This window comes from Lithobates pipiens, unplaced genomic scaffold, assembly GCF_037356315.1.
Source record: "Lithobates pipiens isolate NorthernLeopardFrog02 unplaced genomic scaffold, aLitPip1_a1.2 Scaffold_18, whole genome shotgun sequence".
NCBI lineage: Eukaryota > Metazoa > Chordata > Amphibia > Anura > Ranidae > Lithobates > Lithobates pipiens.
Genome location: NW_027507758.1, coordinates 328,743,552 through 328,770,177, shown reverse-complemented (window position 1 = coordinate 328,770,177; position 26,626 = coordinate 328,743,552). Strand labels below are relative to the sequence as shown.

The 26,626-nt window shown below is 44.0% G+C and overlaps 1 protein-coding gene across 1 annotated transcript in view; it reads right to left on the bottom strand.

The window, feature by feature from the left end:
- PGM3 (phosphoglucomutase 3) overlaps positions 1-26,626 on the bottom strand; it is a 48,217-nt gene that overhangs the window by 5,702 nt on the left and 15,889 nt on the right. The window contains exons 4-11 of the mRNA XM_077487321.1: positions 20,524-20,591; positions 18,659-18,792; positions 15,816-16,011; positions 15,560-15,717; positions 13,282-13,365; positions 5,165-5,263; positions 3,339-3,455; positions 3,028-3,150 (exon numbers count right to left, since the gene is read on the bottom strand). Of these exons, the coding sequence (XP_077343447.1) occupies positions 3,028-3,150; positions 3,339-3,455; positions 5,165-5,263; positions 13,282-13,365; positions 15,560-15,717; positions 15,816-16,011; positions 18,659-18,792; positions 20,524-20,591 (979 nt within the window). The remainder of the gene's footprint in view (positions 1-3,027; positions 3,151-3,338; positions 3,456-5,164; positions 5,264-13,281; positions 13,366-15,559; positions 15,718-15,815; positions 16,012-18,658; positions 18,793-20,523; positions 20,592-26,626) is intronic.

Below are 26,626 nucleotides of genomic sequence, written 5' to 3'. Positions count from 1 at the left end.
GTGCCTCTTACACAAGAATGAAAAGGGATTATTCTTTCAATTTCCCAATATTTCAAAATGCCCATCCCTCTCAAAGCTGTTAAGTGTTAGTGGAATCTATATGCCTGTATCTAGGCCTTTGCTCCTGAGTCACCAGAGCATTCCTTAACAGCACACCAATTCCTTCCCCTGGAGACAGACTTGTTCTGTATGCAGCTAAACCAGTATATCAAGGGCCCACATCCAGCAACCTCCAACAAGGTCTCTTAATGCAGGAACAAGTAGCAGAAGACTGACTCCTCCAGGAAAATCCTGTTAGGTAGTGAATAAAGGGTCTCAGAATCAGTGTCAGAAATAGCCAATGTGACTAAAGGCTCAGAAGCCACGAGCAGATCTGCCGTAGAATTTGTTGGGGAGAGTGCATGAGCGTGTTTAAAGCCTCTATTATTGGCACCAGCCAACCAGTAGTTTGGACCACAAGGTCTTGCCTGACTGTAGTAGGGACTCTGGCCGGCAAAGAAGAGGACTTAACCCCGCCCTGGCGGAGCCAGAGGATTCCATTGAACAGGTAAACTCTACGACCATCTCTACAAGACGTTATGACCATTAGAAAAATGGGCTTCAATGCTGCAGACAGCGACACTTTCAAAAAGGAGGCACAAAACAATTGTCCCTGGAACAATTAGTGGAGTGTAAGTTGGGGTCACCCATTGCAGCAGGACCTCCCCTCAGTACTATAAACAGATATGCTGCAAACATAACAGTAAAAGCAACTTTATCTCAGGGTACGAAGCAAGGCCTCAATCACAAGACGTGATCACCTAAGGCCATGGATGGCCAGAGGTGATAAACGTCACTGTAGGATGGAGAGGGAAAGAGCACAAATAATGTGCCAGTATATCCAGCAGATGAACTCCATACACAAATAAGCAAAAAAAAAAAAATTTCCTGCAATCTGAGCAATGAGGTAGCTTCTGGTGCTGTCTGATTGGCCTACCTACAGTTGTCAAGGCAAGAACTGAGAATGCCAATAGTTCTGGATCTAGAAATCACGCCGTGACCAAAATTTTACTAGACCTGTGTCTGGAAAGCATGTTATGGGAAAATCCAGTGCCGAAGGTCATAACATCTGAACCACTGGCAAAAAAAAGTGAGTACATCCCTATGTGAAAATGTCCAAATTGGGCCCAAAGTGTCATTTTGTGTGGCCACCATTTTCCAGCACTGCCTGAACACTCTTGGGCATGGAGTTCACCAGAGCTTCACAGGTTGCCACTGGAGTCTTCTTCCACTCCTCCATGATGACATCAGGGAGCTAGTGGGTGGTAGAGACCTTACGCTCCTCCAACTTCCGTTTGGAGGATGCCCCACAGATGCTCAATACAGTTTGCGTCTGGAAACATGCTTGGCCAGTCCATCACCTTTACCCTCAGGTCTTTAGCAAGGCAGCGGTCGTCTTGGAGGTGTGTTTGGTGGTCGTTATGTTGGAATACTGCCCTGCAGCCCAGTCTCTGAAGGGAGGGAATCATTCTCTGCTTCAGTATGTCACAGTACATGTTGGCATTCATGGTTCCCTCAATGAACTGTAGCTCCCCAGAGCCAGCAGCTCTCATGCCGCCTCAGACCATGACACTCCCACCATCATGCTTGACTGTAGGCAAGACACACTTGTCTTTTACACCTCATCTGGTTGCTACCACACATGCGCGATACCATCTGAAGTTTATCTTGGTCTCATCAGACCACAGGACATGGTTCCAGTAAGTCATGTCCTTAGTCTTCAGCAAACCGTTTGCGGGGCTTTGTGCCTCATCTTTAGAAGAGGCATCCTTCTGGACAGCAATGCAGACCAATTTGATGTAGTGTGCGGCGTATGGTCTGAGCACTGACAGGCTGACCCCCCCCCCCCCCCCCCCCCACCACTTCAACCTCTGCAGCAATGCTGGCAGCACTCATAAGTCTATTTCCCAAAGACCACCTCTAGATATGATGCTGAGCACGTGCACGCAACTTCTTTGATTGACCATGACCAGGCCTGTTCTGAGCAACCTGTCCTGTTAAACAGCTGTATGATCTTGGCCACTGTGCTGCAGCTCAATTTCAGGATATTAGCAATCCTCATAGCCACCTTTATGTACAGCAGCAATTCTTTTTTTCAGATTCTCAGAGTTCTTTGCCATGAGGTGCCATGTTTAACTTCCAGTTACCAGCATGAGAGAGCGATAACACCAAATTTAACATGCCTGCTCCCCATTCACACCCGAGACCTTGTAATACTAAGGAGTCACATGACAGAAGAGAGGGAAAAATGGCCAATTGGGCACAATTTGGGCATTTTCATTTACGGGTGTACTCACTTTTGTTGCCAGCAGTTTAGACATTAAGAGCAGGCGTTTGAAAGGCTTTAAGAATGCCCCTCAAAACGCCTATGCACAAGATATAATAGACAGCACATTGCGCTGTTCACACCAAGCGTTACTTCAAAAATTGAAGCCTGTCTAATCAGGAGTTTGAAGCCTTTCAATGCCTCCCATTCAAGTCTATGGTAATGCTCCTCAAACACTCTGGCAGGCGTCATCGGTGCGGTTTTAGCACATTGAAGTTTGTTTATTTCTGTCACTTTCCATTGTGGAGCAGTTTTAAAGCACCCCAACGCTCATCATACGCTACAAAACTGCACATGGGTCATTTGAGGAGCGTTAACCCTTGTAACACACCCCATTCTAAAGCTCACGACTCCTGGCGCCCATACTAAACGCCATACAAACACTATAGGCGCATTTGTTGAGCGTCAGAAATTTAGTCAAGTGTGAACAAGCCATAACGTCTGTGTGTCGAGTTATTTTGAGGGGACAGAAAATTTACACTGTTATACAAGCTGTACACTCATTACTTTACATTGTAGCAAAGTGTAATTTCTTCAGTGTCGTCACATGAAAAGATAATAAAATATTTACAAAAATGTGAGGGGTGTACTCACTTTTGTGAGATACTGTAGCTCCCATTTTCTATTTCCATATACACAGCAATCTCACACGATTTACTTACTGTCACTTTGAGCTGGCGATTAGGGAGGTCGGTATAAATTTCATCCCATTTCTGTATTGTGAGACCTTTCAAGGAAAGTATTGCTTCAATAACCAACATGTCACAAATAGCATCTCCAACCGTCTAGAAAAATACAATTGAGGTTTTTTTTTTTGGTTTTTTTTTAAATGACAATACAATTAGCCATCTTTTGCTAAAAACAAAAACAAACATTCACAATTAAGCCAAAAAGGAGAATACAATATGTAGCTATTCTCGGTAGCTAATTTGGCAACACACTGCAGTAGTCAATAAGAAACTTCTACACTTACCTGGTTGATTAGATTAATGACATTTTCCAACATCTGAGCAGCTTTTCTAATTTCTTCAGTGGCCCCTGTACGATTCAGCCGTTGTATCTGCTCTTCAGCATTCTTACTAAACAGCACCTGCCAAAGATAAACAGTATGCCAAGTATCTGTCTACAGTACCACAAACGTTGCTTTTTCATTAAAAAATATTTGGACTGTACAAAAAGTTTTTCCAACGTATAACTCACATACTACTATACTCAGTCCTATTATTCTCCCTTCTGTAATTGTCCATCTTAAAGCATAATCCTCCTTCCCAATAATATTTCCAGATGTTCACTTGCAATATAGTGCACTCAGAATACAGCGCTTTTTGTAATTAGGATGGGAAAACGATTGAAATAAAATTTGACAAAGGCATTCCACTGCCATTGTCTGCTGTCGACCCACATTGGACATCACAGCTTGAAGCACTTTCATCCCGAAAGCTTGGCCACAGCTGGAGAGAAGGTCGAACAAATGTCTGAAAACTCGTCCAGGTAGCAGCTTTGTAAATTTGGCTCACGATGCTCCTGCGTTGCCACCCAGGCTGTGGCCATAGCCCTTGTGGAATGTGCTTGTATTCCTGTCGGTGAGGAAGAGTCCGATCCACACCACATTCATCTTACAATCGTATTTTCAGAGCCCGACGCCTCCATTTTTGGTCAAACATACTGGGCGTTCTCCAATATTTGGTACATTCAAATGTACCCCAGTAAGCGTCTAACATCTGTCATGTTGAACTGTTATTACTTTGTATTTGTGCAATTCCCACAAAAGAAGGGAATTGTGACTTCCTATGAAAGTCCAGTGACACTTCTGATAGAAAAGCTGGGTCCAGAGACGATCACTGTCTGGCACGATTGTCTATAAAGACTCTGAAATTGGAGGGGGGAGAACTTCGGGGGAATTTAGGATAGAAGAAAAAAAAAAAAAAATAAATAAAAAATAAAAAAGACCCGAGGGTCCTAGTAGGAGGACAGGCTCATGCAATGCCAAGCTGCTGCAAGAAAAAGCTTGAATTAAAAAAGGGGATTCACGCCAGAGATAAAATGATAATTCTCCCACTCTACAAGACTCTGGTCCGGCCGTATCTTGAGAATGCCATCCAGCTCTGGGCACCAGTCCTCAGGAAGGATGTACTGGAACTGGAGAGAATCCAGTGAAGGACAAAGCTACTAAAAAGGGACTAGAGGATCTCAGCTATGGGGAAAGACTACAAACATTGAAATTATTCTCTCTGGAGAGGGAATATGATAGCGATGTACAAAAAACATGGTGACCCCAGCATGAGCACATGTCAAAAAGACATGTGCCCATTTACTGAAATTGGAAGAGAAGCGGTTTAACCTTAAACTGCATAGAGGGTTCTTTACTGTAAAAGAGGTAAGGATGTGGAATTCTCTTCCACAAGCAGTGGTATCAATTGGAAGAGTCGATAGTATCTACAGGGATATACAATGTACTAGTGACAAAACACAAGTACACACACCATAGGTTGAGCTGGATAGACTGATGTATTTTTTCAACCTTACAAACTATGTAAGGTATAAAAACTGTTCAAACAGTGAGAAGAAAAGAAAAAAAAAACCAAACACCACATTTACTAGATACACAGATGAAAATATGTTAAAAACTAAAATATAAAGGCCATATTTATTGATCAGTGAATGTGACATTCACCAGAAGTGAATCACCAATTTGAAAAACACATGCACCAGAATGATACACTTACAGTAAATGTTTAGCAAATTCAAGGCTTTATAAATCTATTCCATGGGAAAAAAAAAAAAAAAAAAAAAACTCACTGTTCCATGACCGTTGGCCTCAAAATATACCCCAATATCAAACTCCTGTGCTTTATGGTGCAAATGTTTCACTCCCGTTTTTGCACAGTATACAGGTACCTGTAAAAAGAAAAATTCAATAGATTTAAAAATAGCAAAAATTTAATAAAACCACAGTGTAACAGACATTTCACTACACATCCAAACTATAGACATGCAATAAAACCTTGGATTGCAAACAATTTGTTCTGGGAGCATGCTTGTAATCCAAAGCACTTGTATATCAAAGCAAATTTCCCCATAATTGAAATTCAGATTATTAATTCCACAACCATTTACTTACAAGTCTTTCAGTTTATAGTCTATATAAAAAGATTATAGCAATGTGATGGGTTGCGCATCCACAAATGGAAGACTCCACAAGGAGCTACAGAATAGAGAAAACAGGCACCTCTTAGTAATTTGGTCACATCCAATGAAAGTACAACATTTAGCAACTCACATGGTTGATGGTTAAAAGAGGCACATGGCACCCAGGGTAAAGTTGTCCACATAGACCATCCCCCACACCTCCGGCTCTCACCACTGTTAGTCTGCAATCGTGACCGGAAAGACTACCCTGCAGAAGAGCGATCTGAAAGCGTGTCTTGAACTGGCAGTAGAGTGCGGCGTGGAAGGTACGACGATGGCAGTGAGTAGGATGGTCTATGTCAGTGATGGCGAACCTTGGCACTCCAGATGTTTTGGAACTACATTTCCCATGATGCTCAACCACACTGCAGAGTCCTTGAGCATCATGGGAAATGTAGTTCCAAAACATCAGGGGTGCCAAGATTCGCCATCACTGGTCTATGTGGACAGCTTTACACCAGATGCCTGCATACTTAGATGTGTGCGTTTTATTCATCAACCATGTGAGTTGCTAAATGTTGTACCTTCATTAAAAGTAACCATATTGCTACACTTAGAAGCGCCCCTCTTCTCTTTTATATACTCAGTTGTGACATGATGCTACTTGTACATCAGTTCAAAATTTAAACATTTTGCTTGTCTTGCAAAATGCTCTCAAACCAAGTTACTCACACCAAGGTTTTACTGTACTGACAACCACATCGAAACATTATTTAATCTCCAAACAACCTAAACGGAAACTGTGCTGCTCAGCTACTATTCTTGCCTTCCCTTTGCTACTAGGAGTGCTCGGGTATAGTATATGCATAGTTCCATTGGTCCAAGCAGGAAAGATTCAACTACGCAAAAATATATTCAAACAACAAACTTTCAGAAATCACAAAGTATCCCTGAACCCAGCACTGAATGGATTATATGTATATTATACTTGCAGCAGCCGTTCTCACAAAAAAATAGTAAATAAAAAACTTATTACATCTACGCTGCCTGATTAATCAGCCAGCAACAGCGCTCACACAAAAAAAAAAAAAAAAATTGTAAATTCATATAGCTTTTCACAAACAAATAGAGGAAAAAAAAAAAAAAAAAAAAAAAAAAAAAAAAAAAAAATCGCACACCAGTATAAAATCGCTCAATCCCAAAAGGGATCATTACTGCTATATAGACTCATGTAAATTGACAGTCCATATAGCAATATTTAGATACTAAAACAAAAAAAACAAACAAACACAAAAACACCCTAAAATACTATAAAGCAGAAAACAATGTCCATATCTGTTAGAAAGAATATAGAGTAGTTAAGTCACGCAGTGTCCCACAGCTTCCCAGAAGTGAAAAAAGTCCTTTGCTTCTGTTAAACCGTTACCATTCACACCATGTGCAATATCCCACAGGTGGCCGCTTACCAGAGGGTTTATGCAAATGAGCATTAAACAATGGTATCCGTTTTATCCAGGCAGTCCCCTTCTTATAATCCAGCAGGTTTATGCAAACCAGTGTTTATATAAAGGTATCTCTCTGCATTATCTCAACACTCCACTCTTATACTCATTCCGGTGTTCACATATCGCATCATGCACATGTAGAAGTAAAGATAAAGCTTCCAATAGTGTTATACTGTTTATTAAAACTCCTATCCAAAAAAAAAAAAAAAAAAATCACAAACTACATGCGCTTCCATTAAAATATCTTTAAACCAGCGTATCACACTGCTATGTAACACAGTACACTGTCCTCTCACCCCCAGCCAAATGAACCAGCGGCCTGATTGGTTGGAAGGATGAGTCCCGGGAGACAGTCACCATGTTCCTCAAGATAGCGGCACGCCGACGGAATGACGAAACGCGTCAGGGCGTGGCCACACAATGTTATCTTGAGGAACATAGTGACTGTCTCCCAGGACTCATCCTTCCAACCAATCAGGCCGCTGGTTCATTCGGCTGGGGGTGAGAGGACAGTGTACTGTGTTACATAGTGTGATACGCTGGTTTAAAGATATTTTGATGTAAGCGCATGTAGTTTGTGATTTTTTGGGATAGGAGTTTTAATAAACAGTATAACACTATTGGAAGCTTTATCTTTACTTCTACATGTGCATGATGCTATATGTGAACACCGGAATGAGTATAAGAGTGGAGTGTTGAGATAATGCAGAGAGATACCTTTATATAAACACTGATTTGCGTAAACCTGCTGGATTATAAGAAGGGGACTGCCTGGATAAAACGGATACCATTGTTTAATGCTCATTTGCATAAACCCTCTGCTAAGCGGCCACCTGTGGGATATTGCACATGGTGTGAATGGTAAAGGTTTAACAGAAGCAAAGGACTTTTTTCACTTCTGGGAAGCTGTGGGACACTGCGTGACTTAACTACTCTATATTCTTTCTAACAGATATGGACATTGTTTTCTGCTACAATACTGTTTGAACTGCTTTATAGTATTTTAGGGCGTTTTTTTTTTGTATCTAAATATTGATATATGGACGGTCAATTTACATGAGTCTATATAGCAGTAATGATCCCTTTTGTGATTAAGCGATTTTATATTGGTGTGCGATTTTTTGCCGTTTGTGAAAAGCTATATGAATTTACAATTTTTTTAGTGTGAGCGCTGTTACTGGCTGGTTGATCAGGCAGAGTACGCAAAAATATAAATACCTGTAATTCATCTTTAACCCTTTTACTGCCACTTTGCATTCATTTACACACGCTTTCCTGACACAGCATGACAGCATATACGTATGGGTAGGCTCCGCCCCCTGCCCTATATTCCAGGACCGGTTCATACTATACAAGTCAGTCTCCCTGCAGGCAGCATTCTTTTCTCCCCCCACTGCTACAGCCAGTTAGGCTGCTGCTGAAAGCAGAATTTCTCTTTTACCTCACATTGCCGGATTCATCTGCCCAAGTCGCACAAGCTCATGCCTCTCCTGTGATGAAGCTCCCCACTGTACGAACCCCTATGGGCGAGACCTCTCCCCCTCAGGATCCAGGATTAGGGGGGTGATGGCATCTGGTATCTAGGGATTGCTCCATCATGACTCCATGGATGGACATTCGTTGGACTTTGGCCATGAAGCATGCAGGTGGTAAGACACCACACTGTGCACAAATCCATAGCATTCAGTTACTGCTACAAGTATGTTGTTAACTTGCATCACTGAAGGCATACATGTCACACATGTGAATTTTTCTGGCTTGTCCATAGTTTGTTTATTATTGCCTCATGGGTTGTTTGCATCTGCAATACTGCTAATTCTGATAGCAGGTGTGCTGTACTGGGCTGAAGCTTTCCTATTAACTCAGAAAGGCCTCACTTATTTTCTGCGGGTATGCCGTTAGCTTGCACCACTGAAAGCATATAATCACACATTTGAATCTTACTAGCTGCCCATAGTGCCACTCTGTTTACTAATGCTTCACAGATTGTGGTCTGTATCTGCAATATTGCTAATGCTTAGGCTGATAATAGGAAAGGCTGATCACCACCTGTTAATGCAGGGTCTGGCCCTGCAAGCTGGGCTTATTGTGTATTAATGCTTGGTTGTGGTATGGTCCTTGTGGTACATGTGTAAAGTAGGTTTAACCTGCTAGTGCCAATTGTCTGAGGACTATGAACCTGCACTGCTTGGCTGTGATTACATTGACTATACAGTACTAATGACTGCTATGCATTTACATGCTGACCTTTATGCTAAAATGAAAAAGTCAGGATCTGCTTAGTTATATTTCCTTAGCACTTTACTTGTTAATGTGTAATTGCTTTGGTTATTTGCGTTATACTACAGAGGGATATGGAGATATGGAGTTCGCTGCTTGTAGTGGTTACTACTGAAATTTTATTTTTTTTAAACAAATATTCCCAGGCCCGACTCCAGCTTTTCAGCTCATCCGTTGGCCAGTAGCTATCAGCCTTCCTAGAGACCAGCAATGTTCATTAAGGTGAAGGTAGTTATATCCTAAAAGAGTGCACATTATGGGCATAATGGATCGAAAGTTTCTCCAGACCTCAACACCACTTCTCAGGAAGAGGAGAGTCAACCTGCTTCTGCAACAGGGGACAGGTCCTCTTTAGCCCTAAAGGAACCAATATGTATTTAACTGCCAGAAGAGGCAGACCAAGGAAATCTCTACAATAATCATAGTAACTGGTGTGTCGACCAAGATGTAAGCCAAGTTGCAGGCCAGAGGTAGTGGAAAATGGGCAGAGACTGAGAAGGCCTACAGTCATTAATGGTTCCATACCAAGCCTAATCAAACAGCTGCATTTATTTAAAGGCAACCTCTACCTCAGAAGCAGTTTACCAGGGAGTCTTTATCAGACTGGCCAGATGGGTCAGCCTTTGCTTGCTTCTAGGAAGTTGCTATGGCAATTTGGCATATCAGAAGCAAAAAGTGGATGTTTTAACTCTGTCCAAACTGTGTGGCTATATTCAATAATGCTTAGGTACCAAGCTAAACAACCAGTTGTTTAAAGGGCACCTCTGCCTCAAAAGCAGCCAAACAGGCTTCATCAGATTAGCCAAGGGTGCCATTCTGCCAGCAGAAAAACATCCTTTGCACAGACCCTGGGACAGCGAATGATCTGGAGATGAAGGTTCATACTACTTTTTAAGTAATGTTTTGTGACCTGCGGTTGAGCTCACTTCGGTAGCCAGACTGTCAGGATCCCAGACAAGATGAAAGCAGAGCTCTGATCAGTGATAAACACTCTATGATGGCTGATCCTAGAGTGAAACTGAAGTAGCCAGTAATGCAGTTCAGCCACTGTGGATACAAGACTGTATGCCGTTTCTCTGGTATTCAGTTGTGGTCAATTAACCCTTATGGCTCATCCCACAAAACATACCACTTTCAAGTCAGAGTGGTGACTGTTCAAGTCAGATCTGGTTATATCTAGAAGGGGAATTAATCCCTTATGTTAAAATCGCCAATGACCAGAGGATAGCCAAAAGGCAAAGTAATGAAGATTGAATGACAGGTTAAACCTGGGAAAAAAACTATAGGAGGAGAAGAATCAAATCCTCTTTATTTGTCTGTCTAAACCAAAGTCTACTCAAGTTGCCTAGTAGGGTCAGCTGACAGAATTATATGTAAATTTGAGCTTAGAATCCGTGGGTCCTGTGCATCAAGGAAGCCATTGGAATGTTCATGCCTCTTCCTCCAACTCATTTCATTCCCTCCATGACGCATTAGAGCACAAGGGTTACGACTGCATGTTCTAGTCAAAAGTAAGACTTTTCTCAACAAGCAGAAGGATTAGGATCCAAAACTGCATATGGCATCGTTGCAATCAATCTCTCAGGCCATCAGTAAAGCTTGGGCTTCCACAAATCGTGCCCCATTACACACACACACACACTTCAGAGACCCCTGTTTCTGAAAGTACCTTCGCTTGGCCGTTTGAGAGTTCACTACGAGTTCATTTGGCAGACTGTGGCCATTCCACTCCGGCCATTTCTCAGGATATTGGGTCCAGTAGTGGCCATCTTGTGGGAGCAAGGACTTCTGGTGAACCTGGTTTGTGCAACAGCCTGGCGCAATGCCTTCCAGGTCTTGGAGAAAAAAAAAAACGTTCCATTTCAGACTCTGCTTAAATTGGGTGGAGCCATCAAGAGACCAACTAGTCTCATTACAGCAATGGCCTACCTGGAAGCAGTTCTGAATCTAAAGAATACAGTAGTTACCCTCAGAGAGAGCGCAGCAGTAGAAGTATCCCACTTGAACAAATTATAGCCCTTTACCATTGGTTGCATCACACAGTCGCAAAAGGGTAAAGTAGCCTGTAGTAACCCATGTAATCCGAGGGGCCCAATGGAAGGTTAACAATTGTATTAACTGGATTTGTAGCAAGACTTCCTGCACCAGGAACAGAATCAGCCCTTCAAGGAGCAAATAGGCTCTTCAGGCCCAACGGCATCAGAAAGACGATCACTGTCCATTAAAGACAATCACAGTGGTGCGGATCAAGTTAGTCAAGGGGCTTAGTTGGCTTGGACAAATCAATTGAGGGCAGAGACCACTTTTCCAGACAGATTGTGCATCCATGGACAGAACTTCAGAGGAGTCCCTCCAGAATTGATATGTAAACTATGACCTGGTCTACATTCAACACATTGGGAGCCCATTTTTGTGGACCCAGCGGTCCTTAGGGCTAGTAACTTGGTCGGTTAAACCATGTCTTGGCTCCTTATCTCATCCTACTGATTGCAGGAATTTATGTACAGAAATTATATATAATCTGTTGGATTTTTGTATACGTTTTCTGATTTTGTTAGCCCTCTGCTGTAAACTTGTTGTTTTTGGGGATGGCAAACAACTGTCCCCCCCCCCCCCCCCCAGTTGGTTGGTGGCATTAACCTTCCTCCCCCCCCCCCCCCCAGTACTGACCCCATATAGGTTGCGGGCAGGCAGCAGCTCCTGTATCCTTCCCTTCTGCATCATAGCGGCTTCCCCCTCCTCGGTGTCCAATAGGATCGCCTATCGTTTCGGGTGACAGGTCTCAAGACTCACTTCCTGATTGGCGATAATGAATATTCATCATCATCACAAAACTGGGTGGGATTGGGGTGCCCCGAGGCCCTCCCCCCCTTTTTTTTGAAGCCTATTAAAGCCTCTGGCTCTAATCACATGCTTCAAAAAGAACACCCTTGCCATTGGAATCCATGCATCAGCCCTGTATGTAGATCAGGGGGGGTCGGACGCATGGATTGGGAGGGGCGGCGCTAGTGGACAGGGCGCTGTTGCTCGCGACACAAGTCATATTGTATTTGAACGTTATTAAAAAATTACCTTTTTTCAAATCTGCAGCTCTAATTTTCTGTGAAATGCAATGAATGTATGAATATGCTTTGTGACCTTTCACCTTCCCCTGGGAAGAACATAGAGAATGTGTTCGCTCCCTGTACTTGGCATACTTCAACTCAAATTCTACAGGACAGCTACACCTTCAATCCCAAACTATTGGAGAGCCAAAGGGAGCACCTTTAAACTCTACTGGCAGTTCACTGCGTAAACTCAAACAGAACTGATTTATGTGCACTTACAAAAAAAAATAAAAACATTTCAGCATTGAAATACAATGGTAGATTCTGATACCAAGTCATTAAAAAGAGTCAAGAGTCTTCACAAACTGAATAAAAACCAGAAAAGCAATAACCTTACCTTAAAAGGGGTTGTAAAGGCAGGTTTTTTTTCTCTTAATGCATTCTATGCATCAAGATAAAAAGCCTTGTGTACAGCAGCCCCCCCAACACTTACCTGAGGTCCCTTTCTGTCCAGTGATGTCCACAAGTGTCTCAGCCATCTGGGATTCTCTTTCCTGAGACAGCAGTGGTGCCATTGGCTCCCGCTGCTGTCAAAGTCAGCTAGCCAATCACGGGAGAGAGGCGGGTGGGGCCGGGGGCTTAGTGTCCGAATGGACACAGGGAGCTTCGACTCAGCATGGGTGCCCCCATAGCAAGCTGCTTTCTGTGGGGGCACTGGACAGGAGAGGCCAGGAGCACAGACGAGGGACCTGAGAAGAGGAGGATCCAGGCTGCTCTGTGCAAATCCACTGCAACTGAGCAAGTATACCATGTTTATTTTTACTATAAAAATAACTACAAGACTTTACAATCACTTTATTGGACATGATCTGCTCCAGTACCACTCCTCCCCTTTCAATAATGGGTATTAGATGTATACGAGTTACAAATCTTAGGGAAAAAAAATTCCAATTACCTTCATGACTTCCTCCAAGTAACGAGTAGAGCTTCCGTTTGCATATGCTGTTTGCACAACTCCCATTTTCAAATTTAACTTGGCCTAAGCAAAAAAATAAACACTTTTGTGACAATAGAGAAAAGGGATATCACCTCTCCAGGCAGGTCAGAGTGGAATGAACCTCTCCTCTAGTTTGGAAGCCACAGGTGCTGCCAATGCATATAGCAATGAAATTTGAGAAAGGTTCTGGACAGCCGTACTCCAAAAAATAGCCTTTATTTGTCAAAAGGAATCAAAAAATACATGCTACAGCAGAACGGACAGAAGAGCTGACATGTTTCACACTATCAAACAGTGCTTAATCATAGCTGTTATGACATACCTGTATTAAATAGCCTAGGCCACATATACAATCTAGGATAAATGAAAAGGAATGCAGTGCTCTGACCAAGGGCATATCCCAAGTATAGACGTAGAGTCCACAATAGAGTTCTCAGGCTGTTGTGTCCTCCGGACAACACTTAGGCAACAGTCAAAATAGGAACTGTGGCCAAGGCGGTGTGCAGAAACGAGTCAACCCTTGTATCTTTATACATGTACTAATAAACGTTTATATTTGGATATGGACAGGGAGTTGCCAGATTTTTTCCATTTGGACTGTTACATATACACATTCTAAAGGCTGTTAAAAGGCAACCATCAAGAATTTGGTTCCCAAATTTATTTTACAACCACATTTGATGCTTGTAACATAACATTGCAGTATACTTTCATTCCTTTGCTTGGATTGTCTTTATACTTCTTGCTTGCATTTTATTTCTCTGTGCAACAGCAGAGGAGCTCCTAACTGAACCATTTCCTTTTCATCCCCAGCTACCAAGCCCTCAGATGCTTTTCTATGGAAAATTCACATTAGTCAAGCCAAGATGTCACAGATGTTTAGAAGTATATAATACAGCTCCACCTCATGGTTTGGCTGGTTTTCTAGAATATCCTGGTGCATGACTCATCTAAACATACTGCAGTCCAAATATGCATGTTACCACTAATCATGTGAAATAGGGACTATATGCAAGTACTGCTAAGAGCAAAGAGACTATTATATGTCATGATAGTGGTCCTATAAATTATAATTTAAATTAAGCCATAAAGCACCTTCTGACCCTTGCAGGTTTTACATGCTTCATTCTTATTAATTTGAGGCTTTGCAAGCCTCCACCCAATGCTGTGAGCCCAGGTGTGGAGCTTCTTCCAGGCCTACGGCACATGCCGTTTGGGTTCGGCTGTTCACCCAGCCTTCTGAAGGTGATCAGGAGCCTGCGTGGGTGGGAGCCAGAGTGGAACAATGGGACAACGCAGAGGGGCTGGAGGAACCTGGCTTAAGTGGGTGACGATGAAAACTGACATGACCCCGACGTGATTTGAACACGCAACCTTCTGATCTGGAGTCAGACGCGCTACCGTTGCGCCAAGAGGTCAGCTGCTATACCAACATAGCAAGCACAGAGACATTGGTGGTCTTATTTTCTATTATATATTATAAAATGAATTATATTCTATTAAATTTTAAACCCTGCCCAAATATTTAGGCTTGGTTCATACCTAAACCGGCTGCAGATCGCACAGGAACGCTGTATGTCCCTAGTCTGCATTTCAGGGATGAATCAGGGCCGAATCTTTGCCTGAATTTAGCCCTGAAATGGAGCCAAAGACGCACAAGGGTTTCTGTTCAGTGCACGCCGCAACCGCCCCAGAGATATGTGAATCAGCTACATTTGCTATGCAAATTTGATGCGGGGAAACCTACATCCAATTTGCATAGGTGTGAACCCAGCCTGAAAGTAAGATGCCAACGAGTGGACGTATGTGGTTTCTCACTTCTGAGAATTAGCTGTCAATCTGAGGTATGACACTTGCTACACTGTTAACTGCCTTGCTGATTAATGTAGAGTCAACCTGGATTGTGCTTTTTTTTAATGGCGTAATGGGCCATTCACCTGTGGCCATTGGTCTATCCATAAGGTGTACTAGGTGCTGCAAGAGTGGTCACTAACCCACACACTACTCCGCTGGAGCCGGAAGGGTCTGTGCATAGTGATTTTTAGAGGAAAGTTTCCAGGTGCACTGTATACCACCTACAACCCTCCCATGACACTGACTTGTCCCAAAGCTTGCTGGGAAAGGTTCTGGAGGCAACTGACTAGGTCAGCAGCTTGTGACCTCTCATAGCCTTGTCCTCGACATCTAGCACACTTTTTTTAAACTGCAGACAATACAAGATAAATTCATACAATACCTTCAATAAAAGTTCTTTGATGAAAGTGCTTATTAAAGTAGCAATTTTATCCCCATCAAGAAGATGAAAGACATTGTTAATGTCGTGGTAATAGTAGACAATGCGGTCAGCATCCCCATCAAATGAGCAATACCGCTCAGTAGGTTTAATATCCATGCCTGGAAACAAAATCAAGAAGTTTGGCTCAGTATAAAAACAGAATCTGAAACTAGGTATGGCAAAATTGCAAAAACATTCCCACAAGTAAATTCCTTACCTTCAGGAGATTTCTGCTGCACCTTCACATAGTCAGCACCACACATATAGTTGAGCTTGCCTTTAGAACCATCATTAAAAAACTGTATGGAAAGCACAGACTGTAGATATTGTTCCATCTCCTTTAGCTTCAAAGCACCAATACCATTAGCTCCATCTACGTTCAAGCACCTGAGCTCATCACCACAGCCAGGAGCCTAAAGACAACGGCGTGTAAAAGAAAACCAAATTTCTGACCATGATAAACATTGGAAGGAACGTTATTGAAAGAAGCAGTTCTCAAATGAAAAACACAAACATCTTTTCTTATTTAATCCTTTCTTGCAAGTAAATTGATGGACTTTGTAACATTACTTTAGTCCTGTGTATGTTCTTTGGGCAATGCAAATTTCACCAGGGGAGGGTCTACCAAACTATATACTGTACACAATCATCAGTGTACACCTAGTCATGATTGATAATGGCCATGCATGTGCAGATGCCCTGTAGGAAGGACTGAGCTCCATCCCTCATTTAGCATTCTATAGGGGTAATAAAATGGCATTTAAAATACTAAGCAGCGCCTGCTTCTCAATGCCAATCCCTCTTAAGGCTACACCCATGATCAACTCCTATGTACATCTACAACCTTGGATGAATAAATAACGCAGTAATTCGTTATTTGCATAACTTGTATACGTCTCCATACTAGCAGAGCCAAGAGTTTTCTAGCGACGCCGGTTCTGTCATTGTGACAGTTTAAACAATTTGTAAAGTGGTTTTTAACAATAAACCCAATGATCTTACTCTAGGACAGCGATAGTGAACCTTGGCATACCAGATGTTTTGGAACTACATTTCCCATGATGTTCCACTACACTGCAGAGTTCATGAGCATCATGGGAAATGTAGTTCCAAAACATCTGGAGTGCCAAGGCTCACCATCACTGCTCTAGAAGTAGCTCTCTCTTCCATACATCATATGCTGCACACTATTCATTCCGGAACCCCCGAGACACAATTGGAGGCTATTACAGAGAAGATAGTGGAGGACACCAAAAGATACTGAATTGGGTTTAGTCCCCAGTAAAATGACCTACAGGCACAGTAGACTCCTACTGCTATAAGACAAAAGGAGTCCAACATCTGGTGAGTTTGTATTTTTATACCGCCCTAAGCAGGAGGAAGAATTTACATTGTTGGAGCACTACAGCACCTTTTGCACTAAAAGACTTTATTGCACCAGTATCACTTTATGCACTTTTATTGTCACTTCATATTCTTTGATGCATCATTAATTGCATTTGGTTTACACACATTATGCACGTATGCAAATTACTGCATCATTATTATTTAAGGTTGTAGATGCATATAGGAGTTGATCACGGGCATAGCCTTAAGGATTAGCATATAGGAAAACCATCAGATCACACAAACCATAAAGGTCAACCTGCTCAGTGTATCAAATTTTTCCTCAAGATATACTGTCATTTTAAAATTTTCCAGTCCACAAGTCTATTAGCCAGTAATCTAAATTGGATATCCCCATTTATAATGAGGTACGCCAAAACAAAGCCATTGTAGGGTTCTTTGTGTCTCTCTCCCCCCCCCCCCAAAAAAAAAAAAAAATAAAATAAAAAAAAAAAAAAAATGCAGTGCTTGTGCAATTTGGCCCCCCGTATCACCTAAAAAACCTGGATGATTCTGCCTGGCCAAAAACTGACCACGGTATATCATGGTTGCTGAGCCCTGAAACCATGGTCAGTTTACGTTACTTCGTAAGCCACAGCTCTCCTGTCCCTCTGTCCTCTCCCCCCTCCTGGCTCTCGTGTCAGTGCCCACACCCTCCCCTCCTGCTGCTAAAACTACTTTTACTGTCCTATATAATCCTCCATTTTTCCCCAATGGCAGGTGCTCCTGTCAAAAAAAAAAAAAAAAAAAAAAAAAAGACAAAGCCTTTACTTTTGCAGAGCATCTCCAGTTCTCTCATCCCATCTGACGTCAGTGGGGGAATCTCAGCACTGCCCGCTGCCAGATGGGAGACTAACATTAGGTAAAGAAAAAAAAAAAAAAAAAAAAAAACAGGAGCACCTGTCATTAGGAATGAAGGACGATTATATGAAGTTGCCAAAGCGGTTTTTAATCAATTTAGGGGCAGATACCTCCCAAAACACAAATTAAAAAAGGAAAATACAATTATGGAATTTAGAAGAACTGCAAAATTGTCATAGCATCAATGGCTGGTTTCACTTGTTGGATGGAATTAGGATTTATTCATATTTTTTTATGCAACTGTCATGATTCTTTTCAGAAGAGTCTCTGGGTGTGACTGCAGTTTGTCAACAGTCTGTGCAATCCATTTATAACCATAACTCACTGCAAGGCAAGTTTTCTTGTACAGTACAAGAGTAGAGCAGGGTGCCAATAGCATTCTGCTATCAGTGTCTGCATTTTTCCTGTCTGAAACCTACTATAGCGATGTTTTCCTGTATAGTATGACAGGAGAAAAGCAAGGTGTGAGCAACAGTTTTTCTAGAGTCTCTGCATTTTTTTATAAAATCTACAATTCACTGCAAGGATAGTTTTCTTGTAAAGTGGGCATAGAGCTGGGTGCAAGTTTTTTTCTGAAAGAATCCATGAACAAATGAAATCCTAGGCAAGCCTATGGTGCGTAGAACTGAAATGGGTTTGAACATTAAGGTACGTGGCACTCACGTTGTAGTACACGTAGGACTGAACAATCGTAGGTTTAGCGCATTTGCACTGTAGAAGACCAGATTATCAGAAAACTGCCAGTATAAGAATTGTAAACCGTATACCATTAAACTAGCATGTTCACTTGACCACCGCTGTAAAATGTATTACCTGTTGGACCAATTCTTTAAATGCTTTTGAAAGTTTTTGGTAATATCCTTCAATTGTTGGTTCACCGTATCCTCCATCTGTATTTCGGCAACAGACAACATAGTGTAGCTGAGGTGTAGTCACCAGTCCATAGTCTTAAAAAAAAAAAAAAAAAAAAAAAGTGAATAGAAGACTTCTAGTAGGTTCTCTTGTCTATGGTTTTATAACCATAATGCAGCACACAGAATATAAATGCAAGCTTATATCAGTTGTGTGTTCATTACCAATTGTCTTTTTTTTTACTTTATTATAAACACATGTAAAAAAACAGCAACACAAATTGGTTTTACAACATTACAAAAAAAAAAAAAAAAAAAAAACTTTGCAAAAGTGGTAATCCAGAGGAAATTTAATAGGCGATGTCCCCTCTCAATGACTTGCCCCCAGAGTATTAACATTACCCCTTAGCTCACAGTCCACAGCTCATGTGCATTAACCACTCTGCACCCATTCTTCAGGGCATATGGGATAACCTCTCAGCACGCCGTCTCCTGTCTGCCCATATTATTAATTCCACCACACCAATTACCAGTTTAATCTCCATCAACCCTGATCCAAATCCAATTACAAATCCACTGCACCATTTCCTGCTTAAACACTGCCCAGCAATAAAGTCCTGCCTGATTTGCCTATAACATGTCACCTCCATTGTTCCTGGACTTTATTTCAAAGTCCCCGCTAATAAGCTTCTAGTTTTGGGGTCATCTTTCCTGTACATACTACTTGCGCTCATACCCACTGCCCTCCTTTGCACATACGGACTGCTGTCCTACCGTCAGCACTTTTCTGCACATCCTGTCATATCCACACTTTTTAACACATACAGTTGACATACTAACTGCCCTCCCCTCCCGCCCATACTGCCTACTGCCATACTGTCATCCGCCCTACCCTCAGAATTCTTTACAGCACATACTGCTTGTCGTCATACCCACTGCCCCATATTCACACCCTCTGCACTCTTCTCATGCACCTACTGCCATGTTCGGCACACTCCTCTACTGCATATAATGCCTGCGGTCATACCCTCTGCACTCCTGCATATGCTGCTGGCTCTCATGCCCCAAGAGATCTTCTCTTGACCACCACGAAGACACTCCTTTAACCACTTCCTGAAAAATGGCTACAGCGCAAGATTAGTTTGCCAGGAGGGCTTCCATGGATGTCCTCCCATGATCACGCTGCTCACACGCCACCTGCGGCACGCTCTGTGATCCTTCGGACTCAGCTGATCATAGATCAGGGTAAAGGGCCAATTACAGCGACCCTTTACCATGTAAGCAGCTGTATCCAATGACAGCGGATCACAGGAGTAAACAAGCCCGTTATCAGCTTCTCTCTTTCCCCATGCTGACAGCGTGAGAAGAGAAAGGGCCAATAACCACCTTGACATTGGCCCGGATAATCAGGGCACTGAATATCAGTGTCCCGATTATCACTGCAGTCCCAACATTTCCCCATCAGTGCTGCCCACCAGTGCCTATCCGTGCCAAGTGCATGCAAAACGTGGATAAGATAGGGTGGTGTTGTCACGCTCTTCACCTCGTCCAAACTTTTTGAATTCATTAAATGCAAAAAGGACCCATGCCAAGTGGCTGACATCCTGTGCTGAGAATGCAGAAGTACCGGCACTAGGCACAGGACCCAGAAGCAAGTGGAGATCACAGACGTAGTGGTATCTACTTCAGCGATTCCCAGCTTCCAGGGGCATCGGCCAGTTATGATATATACATAGTTGCATTGGTCCAACAGTCTGAAATGTTTAAAATAACTTAAAATGTGCATTAACTGAAAATACACTATAGCTTCCTTTTTATTTTACTTACCTTGGAATTTAGAATCCAAGGAAGTCACTCCATCTATCACAGCACAAGAAAGTGTTTCACTACTTGGCCTGAGGGGAAAAAAAAAATAAAAAAAATAAAAAAATAAATAAATAAAAAAGTGTAAAAAAACTTTCAAATACATTTATGTGAAAACTTGTCAAATCCTGAAAGAACCAACCAATCCATTTAAAATTGAAACTTCAAATTTCTTGGTAGATGTTGCAGGGTTAAACCATCTGACGACTTCTCATACTTCCTAGGGACTCTGATGAGTTGGAGTTCCTGTGTCTGCGCACCTGTTAGTCCCTTTACAAGGGGGTACCCACTCTCCCTACTGAATCTTTTAGGTTATACATACAGACACTAACGGAATGTACTAGAACATGCAAACAGGTGTGAAATCTCCCATGTGGACAGATTCAGGAATTATAGCAACTGTATCTCACAGGTGCCCATATCCAAGACATATGAAGCTAGGTGTTGACTCATCCCAAAAGCTCCCAATACCCGAAATAACTTTTGGACTGATCCCTTCACATGCTCCACTTGAGCCTTCCAAATAATTTAAGAAAAAAAAAATGCTCTTGCCAAACTACAAAGGAATACTTTACCTAACAAAAGATCTGTAAGAAATGTGTAAAAGAAAATTTGTGCAACACAAAGCAGAAGCAAGACACAGATACAAAGTGATTAAATCACTCCAAAATAGGATTTTTATAACTTACCTGTAAAATCCTTTTCTTGGAGTACATGACGGGATACATAGCATCATAGTAATCACTATGTGGGTATATAGGCACCTTCAGGTGATGGACACTGGTATACCCAATACAGGAAGTTCACTCCCTATATAATCCCTCCTCCTACCAGCAGTACCCTAGTTTTTGTAGCAAAGCAATATACCTAAACCCCAGAAAGAGGGGAGGGACCTCTATGTCCCACGATGTACTCAAAGTATTTTACAGGTAAGCTGTTATAAAAATCCTATTTTCTTTATCGTACATCATGGGACAGAGCACCATAGTAATCACCATGTGGCACGTCCCATAGCAATGCTATTTGAGGGGAGGGAGACAATCTGTAGGGCACTCCCAGACTTTAAAACCTATATTGCTGCCTGCAGCACACTGCACCCAAAGGCGATATCCTCATGCCTTCTTACAGCCACCTGATAAAACTTGGTGAATGTGTGTACTGAATACCAAGTTGCGACCTTAAAGATCTGAGCCACGGAGGCCTGGTGACGCACTGCCCAAGAAGCACTAAGTGCTCTGATAGAGTGCGCTTTGACTCGAAAAGGTGGAATCTTACCCCTTAAATCATAAGCCTGAATTATAACTGGTCCTTTTAGGACCTTCTGGCAGTATAAATAAGAAATCAGTCTTCCGGATCTGAGCAGTCATCTTTCAACAGACTTTGACCGCTCTCACCACATCAAGACAATGTAGAGACTTCTCTTCCCTGGAACATGGTTTTGGAAAAAAATCATGGCAGGACAATATCTTGGTTCAGGTGGAAACCTGAGACCTTTTGGCATAAAACCTGGACGAGGGTGCAACACCATTCTGTCCTTGTGAATAATCAAGTATGGCTCTTTACAAGAAAGAGCAGCCAATTCCAAAACCCTCCTTGCTGAGGATATAGCAACCAAGAACACCAATTTCCGTGTCAGAAGGACCAAGGTTGTATCGGTTCAAATGGCTGTTTTTGTAACGCTGACAAAACCAAGTTCAAGTCCCAAGGGTTCAAAGGAGGTCTGACTGGCGGATTAAGCCACATCACCCCTTGCATAAAACCCTGGACCAAGCGGGCGTGGCCTGGACATGGCCGTGTAGAGACGTTCTTTGTACCGAGCTCCGGACTATCTCACACTTGCCCCGGCAAAAACACTTCTTCCTCATTAGAATGCTGTCATCCAAGAAGCGATCGAGCAGGCGGAACCGGAGGAGAACCAGCCCGACCTCCATAGCTCCAGCCATGGGCGCTATACAGTGCCTTTTCAGGCAAGCAAGACCCGACTCACCAGACCCCAATATGGCAGACCCTCGTGGCTTGCCGCCGCAGTGCCAAGACCTCATGTCGGACCCTCCATCCCCGGGAGCCCCCGGAGTCCAGCGCTCTTCCCCATCTCCCTGGCAGCTCCCACTATAGACCCGATGAACTCCTCACACCTCCAGCTCAGCCACAGGATTGATCCGGAGCTCAGAGCCATCCTGAGGGCTCTCCCTACAAAAGCAGATATTAAGGCAGCTCACAAAAAGGGAGATCGAAAGGGTCAGGCAGGACGTGCAGGCATTTAACATCCGCCTGACGGCAGTCTTCCCTTGCAGCCTTTGAATGTAGGATCGTCACAATAGAGTCTCAGCAAAAGGTCCAGATGGAATCAACTGTGGAGCTACAGCTGCGGATGGAGGCCGAGGACCGTAGCCGCAGGAATAATTTGTGCCTCCGGGGGTTGCCGGAGGCAGCCGGCCCATTGGATCTCCTGGCCACTGGTGGATATCTTTGAGTGGCAGGTGACGACCTGCCAGAATGTGTGGAGGTGGATCGTGTCCACAGGGCACTGGACCCTCGCTCGGCTGACCCTTCCAGCCCCCGAGATGTGATTTGCCGCCTCCACCACTATATCCACAAGGAGGCCATCGCACGCCGGGTCTGGGCGGCAGGTGACCTTGAGTTTGATGGTGTACAGATAAAGATCCCCCCTGACTTATCTAGAGCAACTTTACACCGCCGAGCCCTGCTGAAACCCCTTCTGGACTTGGCCAGGAGGCATGACACAACATATCGCTGGGGATTTCCACTGTCAGTCACCTTCCACAAGGGCCAGAGAGCCTTTCAGCTGCGCTCCCCAGAGGCACTTCCCGCTCTCTTCTCCTTTCTGGAAGCCAAACCTATTGCTCTCCCCAACTGGTTGGGATATCTCCCACGTTTCCAGGGCCGCCTGAGTGTGCAACACTCCAGAGGACCGCGTCCGCAGAGGCCCCCAAAGGGGTGAACGCCGTTTGCGCTCTCTCCCCCAGAAAGAGGTACTAGAGTCATGAGTAACCTACAATCCTCCTACTTCCCTACAACTCTGACACTTGTTGGCATGTTAGCCCAGTTGTTCACTTGCCCTCTCCTCTCTACCCCAGTCTCGCTCCTCACGGAGTGCTGGCACTTTATTCCGGGGGCAGACGCCGGTCATGGGGGACCATGATAATACCGTTGCCACTTGCGGGGGGGGGGGGGATGGATATGCTGGCCTCTGCCACCCAACCCCTCTTGCTCCTCCGGCGGCCTATGGACTGAGGCCCCGCCTCGGTGTACCCCCGGCCCTCTGCCAGGACACCATGCCCCATTGACGAGGTCACCCCGCTCTCTCCAGAACTGGACCTATAGGAGTAGCCCACACGCAGACGTTGTGGAACACCTGCGGCTGCTACAAGTCAATTGGTTCTTAGTGGACATGTTTTAATCGGAGGGGAGAACCGGGGGGGGACGCTTGGGCAGTGTCTTCCGCCACACTCCTTTGACTGCACTACAGACCCCGGGTCAGCCCGCCTGACTCCGCTTTGAGGAATCCCAGGGGGTAGCTATAGGACTTGGGTGGGGGAGGTGCCTCCTGGACATTTGCAGTGGCTTCCTGTCTCCCTCTGGGTCTATCCCCCCCGGCGGCCCATGAGATAGTTATCGCTGGTGGGTTGGCTGGTGGGGGTGGTTGGGGCCGAAGCACGCCTTGAGTGGGTATGCTCTGATCTGACATGGACACCTGTCTGTAGGTGCCATGATCCGAAGGGGTGCCTGCGGGCCCCACGGCTCATGCCTTGATTCTGGGAGGGAGTGGAGAGGGTAAATTCACGTTTTCTTTTTTTTATTTTTTTTTATTAGAGTTTACAGAGTGTGTGGGGTTGATGGCGACCTCATTCCGCCTGTGACACGCTGCCCGGGTGAGGTACACCAGCGGGGACCATGACCACATCATGAATGAAGATCTGGTTTGTGTTTTTTTTGTTGATTTTTGTTGCTGTTCTCTTTTCGCTTCTTGGTTTAACTGAATTACCTTAGCCTATTGTTGGAAGAATTTAAGGTTTACACATATATGACGACTTATTTAAGTGTTGCTGGGGTGGGTGGGAGATCCGGAGCTCCTGCTGCCAACGATTACCTGCTTTCACCCCAATTAGGCCTTTGTATACACCCATTTCCAGGGACCGTATGCATCAAGAGTTTTTAGACTCTCATTTCTATCTAGTTTTTTTTGTGGGGACAGACCTGCCGGGAATTAGCCGGCCTCTGCTCCACTCCCCTCCTTCCCCATCCCTGCCACCCTCCCCCCCCTCCCTCTTTTTTATTTTTTTTGTGTGTGTGTGTGATTGTCTCTCTGGATCTACACCTTTGCCTCTTGCTAAGCCACCCTTGTGCTCTTCACTACCTTCCCACCCCTCTACTTCCCAAGTATGATGGGGGACTCAATAAAAGTGACCTCTCCCAACGTCAAAGGGCTAAACACACCTAAGAGACTATGCTGTTGCACGACCTTAAGAAATCTCACATGGATATAGCCTTCATTCAAGAAACACACTTTAAGGATGGTAGGCTCCCTTTCCTCCAGAATAGACACTTCTCTCAAACATACCACGCCACTAACCCCACCTCCAAGACTAGAGGGGTCTCCGTCCTCATCTCTAGCAGACTTCCATGGCAGTGCCAGGAGGTGGCTATAGCTCTGGGGGGACTCTTCCTTTTCCTTAAGGGACTAATAGGCGGGATCCAGTTCACATTGGCTACACTTTATGCCCCTAATGAGCACAAAGACAGGTTTCTCAAACAGACTATAGACAAGCTGATAGAATACAAAACAGGACAATTGATCTTAGGGGGAGACTTTAATCTTCTGCTGATCCCCTCCTTGGATACCTCCACTGGCAACTCCTCAATTCCCCCAGCACATAGAAAGCTAATAGCACAAACCCTTCATAGAGCTTATTTGTTGGACATTTGGTGCCTGCAACAGTCAGGCGAAAGATTACACTTTTCTATTCAACCCCTCACAGGTCATACTCCAGGATAGACCCGTTTAGGATACCCCATGATCAAATGCACCTAGTGGGCAGTACATCCATAGGCCACATCACCTGGGCGGACCATGCTCCCATATCCCTCACTTACATTCTAAGGAGACCCTCACCCAGGTCCCCATTATGGCATCTAAAAGCCTTCTCCAGACCCCGCAAGTACTGGCGGAAGTGACCAAAGAGTTGGACCTATTCTTTCAGGAGAATGATACGCAGGACAGTGACCCTGGGGTAGTATGGGAGGCCCACAAGTGTGTACTTCGAGGGGTCCTTATCGGACACGGAGCGCGGATTAAAAGAGAGGAATGCGCATCTTGATAGGTTATTCTCCAGCCTAGCCTCAACAGAAGCGAAACACAAACATGCCCCTTCGCAAGCTCTTGAAACAGTCGAGGACGTTGCGATCACAGATCACAGACCTACTGCACTATAAAGGCCAAGGCTGCGCTTCAGTACTGCCGCAAGTTGACCTATGAGTCGGGGGACAAGTGTGGGAAAAGCTTAGCCAGATCAGTCAAAGAAATAAAATCCATGTCCTACATCCCCCAGATAACATGCTCCAACGGTCAGAAGGCTTCATGCCCGATGCAAATCTCCAAGGGGTTCGGAGATTTTTACTCCGACCTCTACAACCTGCAGAGATCTAGCACCAGACCAGAGGACATAGAAAACTATATCACGGACTCCCAGCTCTCTTCGCTTCCCACGGAAACACAAGAGCTCCTAGATGACCCAATCACCTTAGAGGAACTGCAAGTAGCAGTTGGTTCCATGAAACTGGGCAAAGCCCCTGGCCCGGACGGGTACACCGCCCAATACTATAAACCTTCCTCTCAATCCTGGGCCCGCGCATGGTGACCTTTTTTTAAACGCACTGGGGTCAGACATTAGCTTCTCCAGAGACACTTTAAGAGCTCATATATCCATCCATAAGGAGGGAAAGGACCCAGGTCTATGTGGGAGCTATAGGCCCATCTCACTTTTAAATACGGACCTGAAACTGTTCGCCAAAATAATAGCCACCAGACTTTCACAGCACCTCCAGT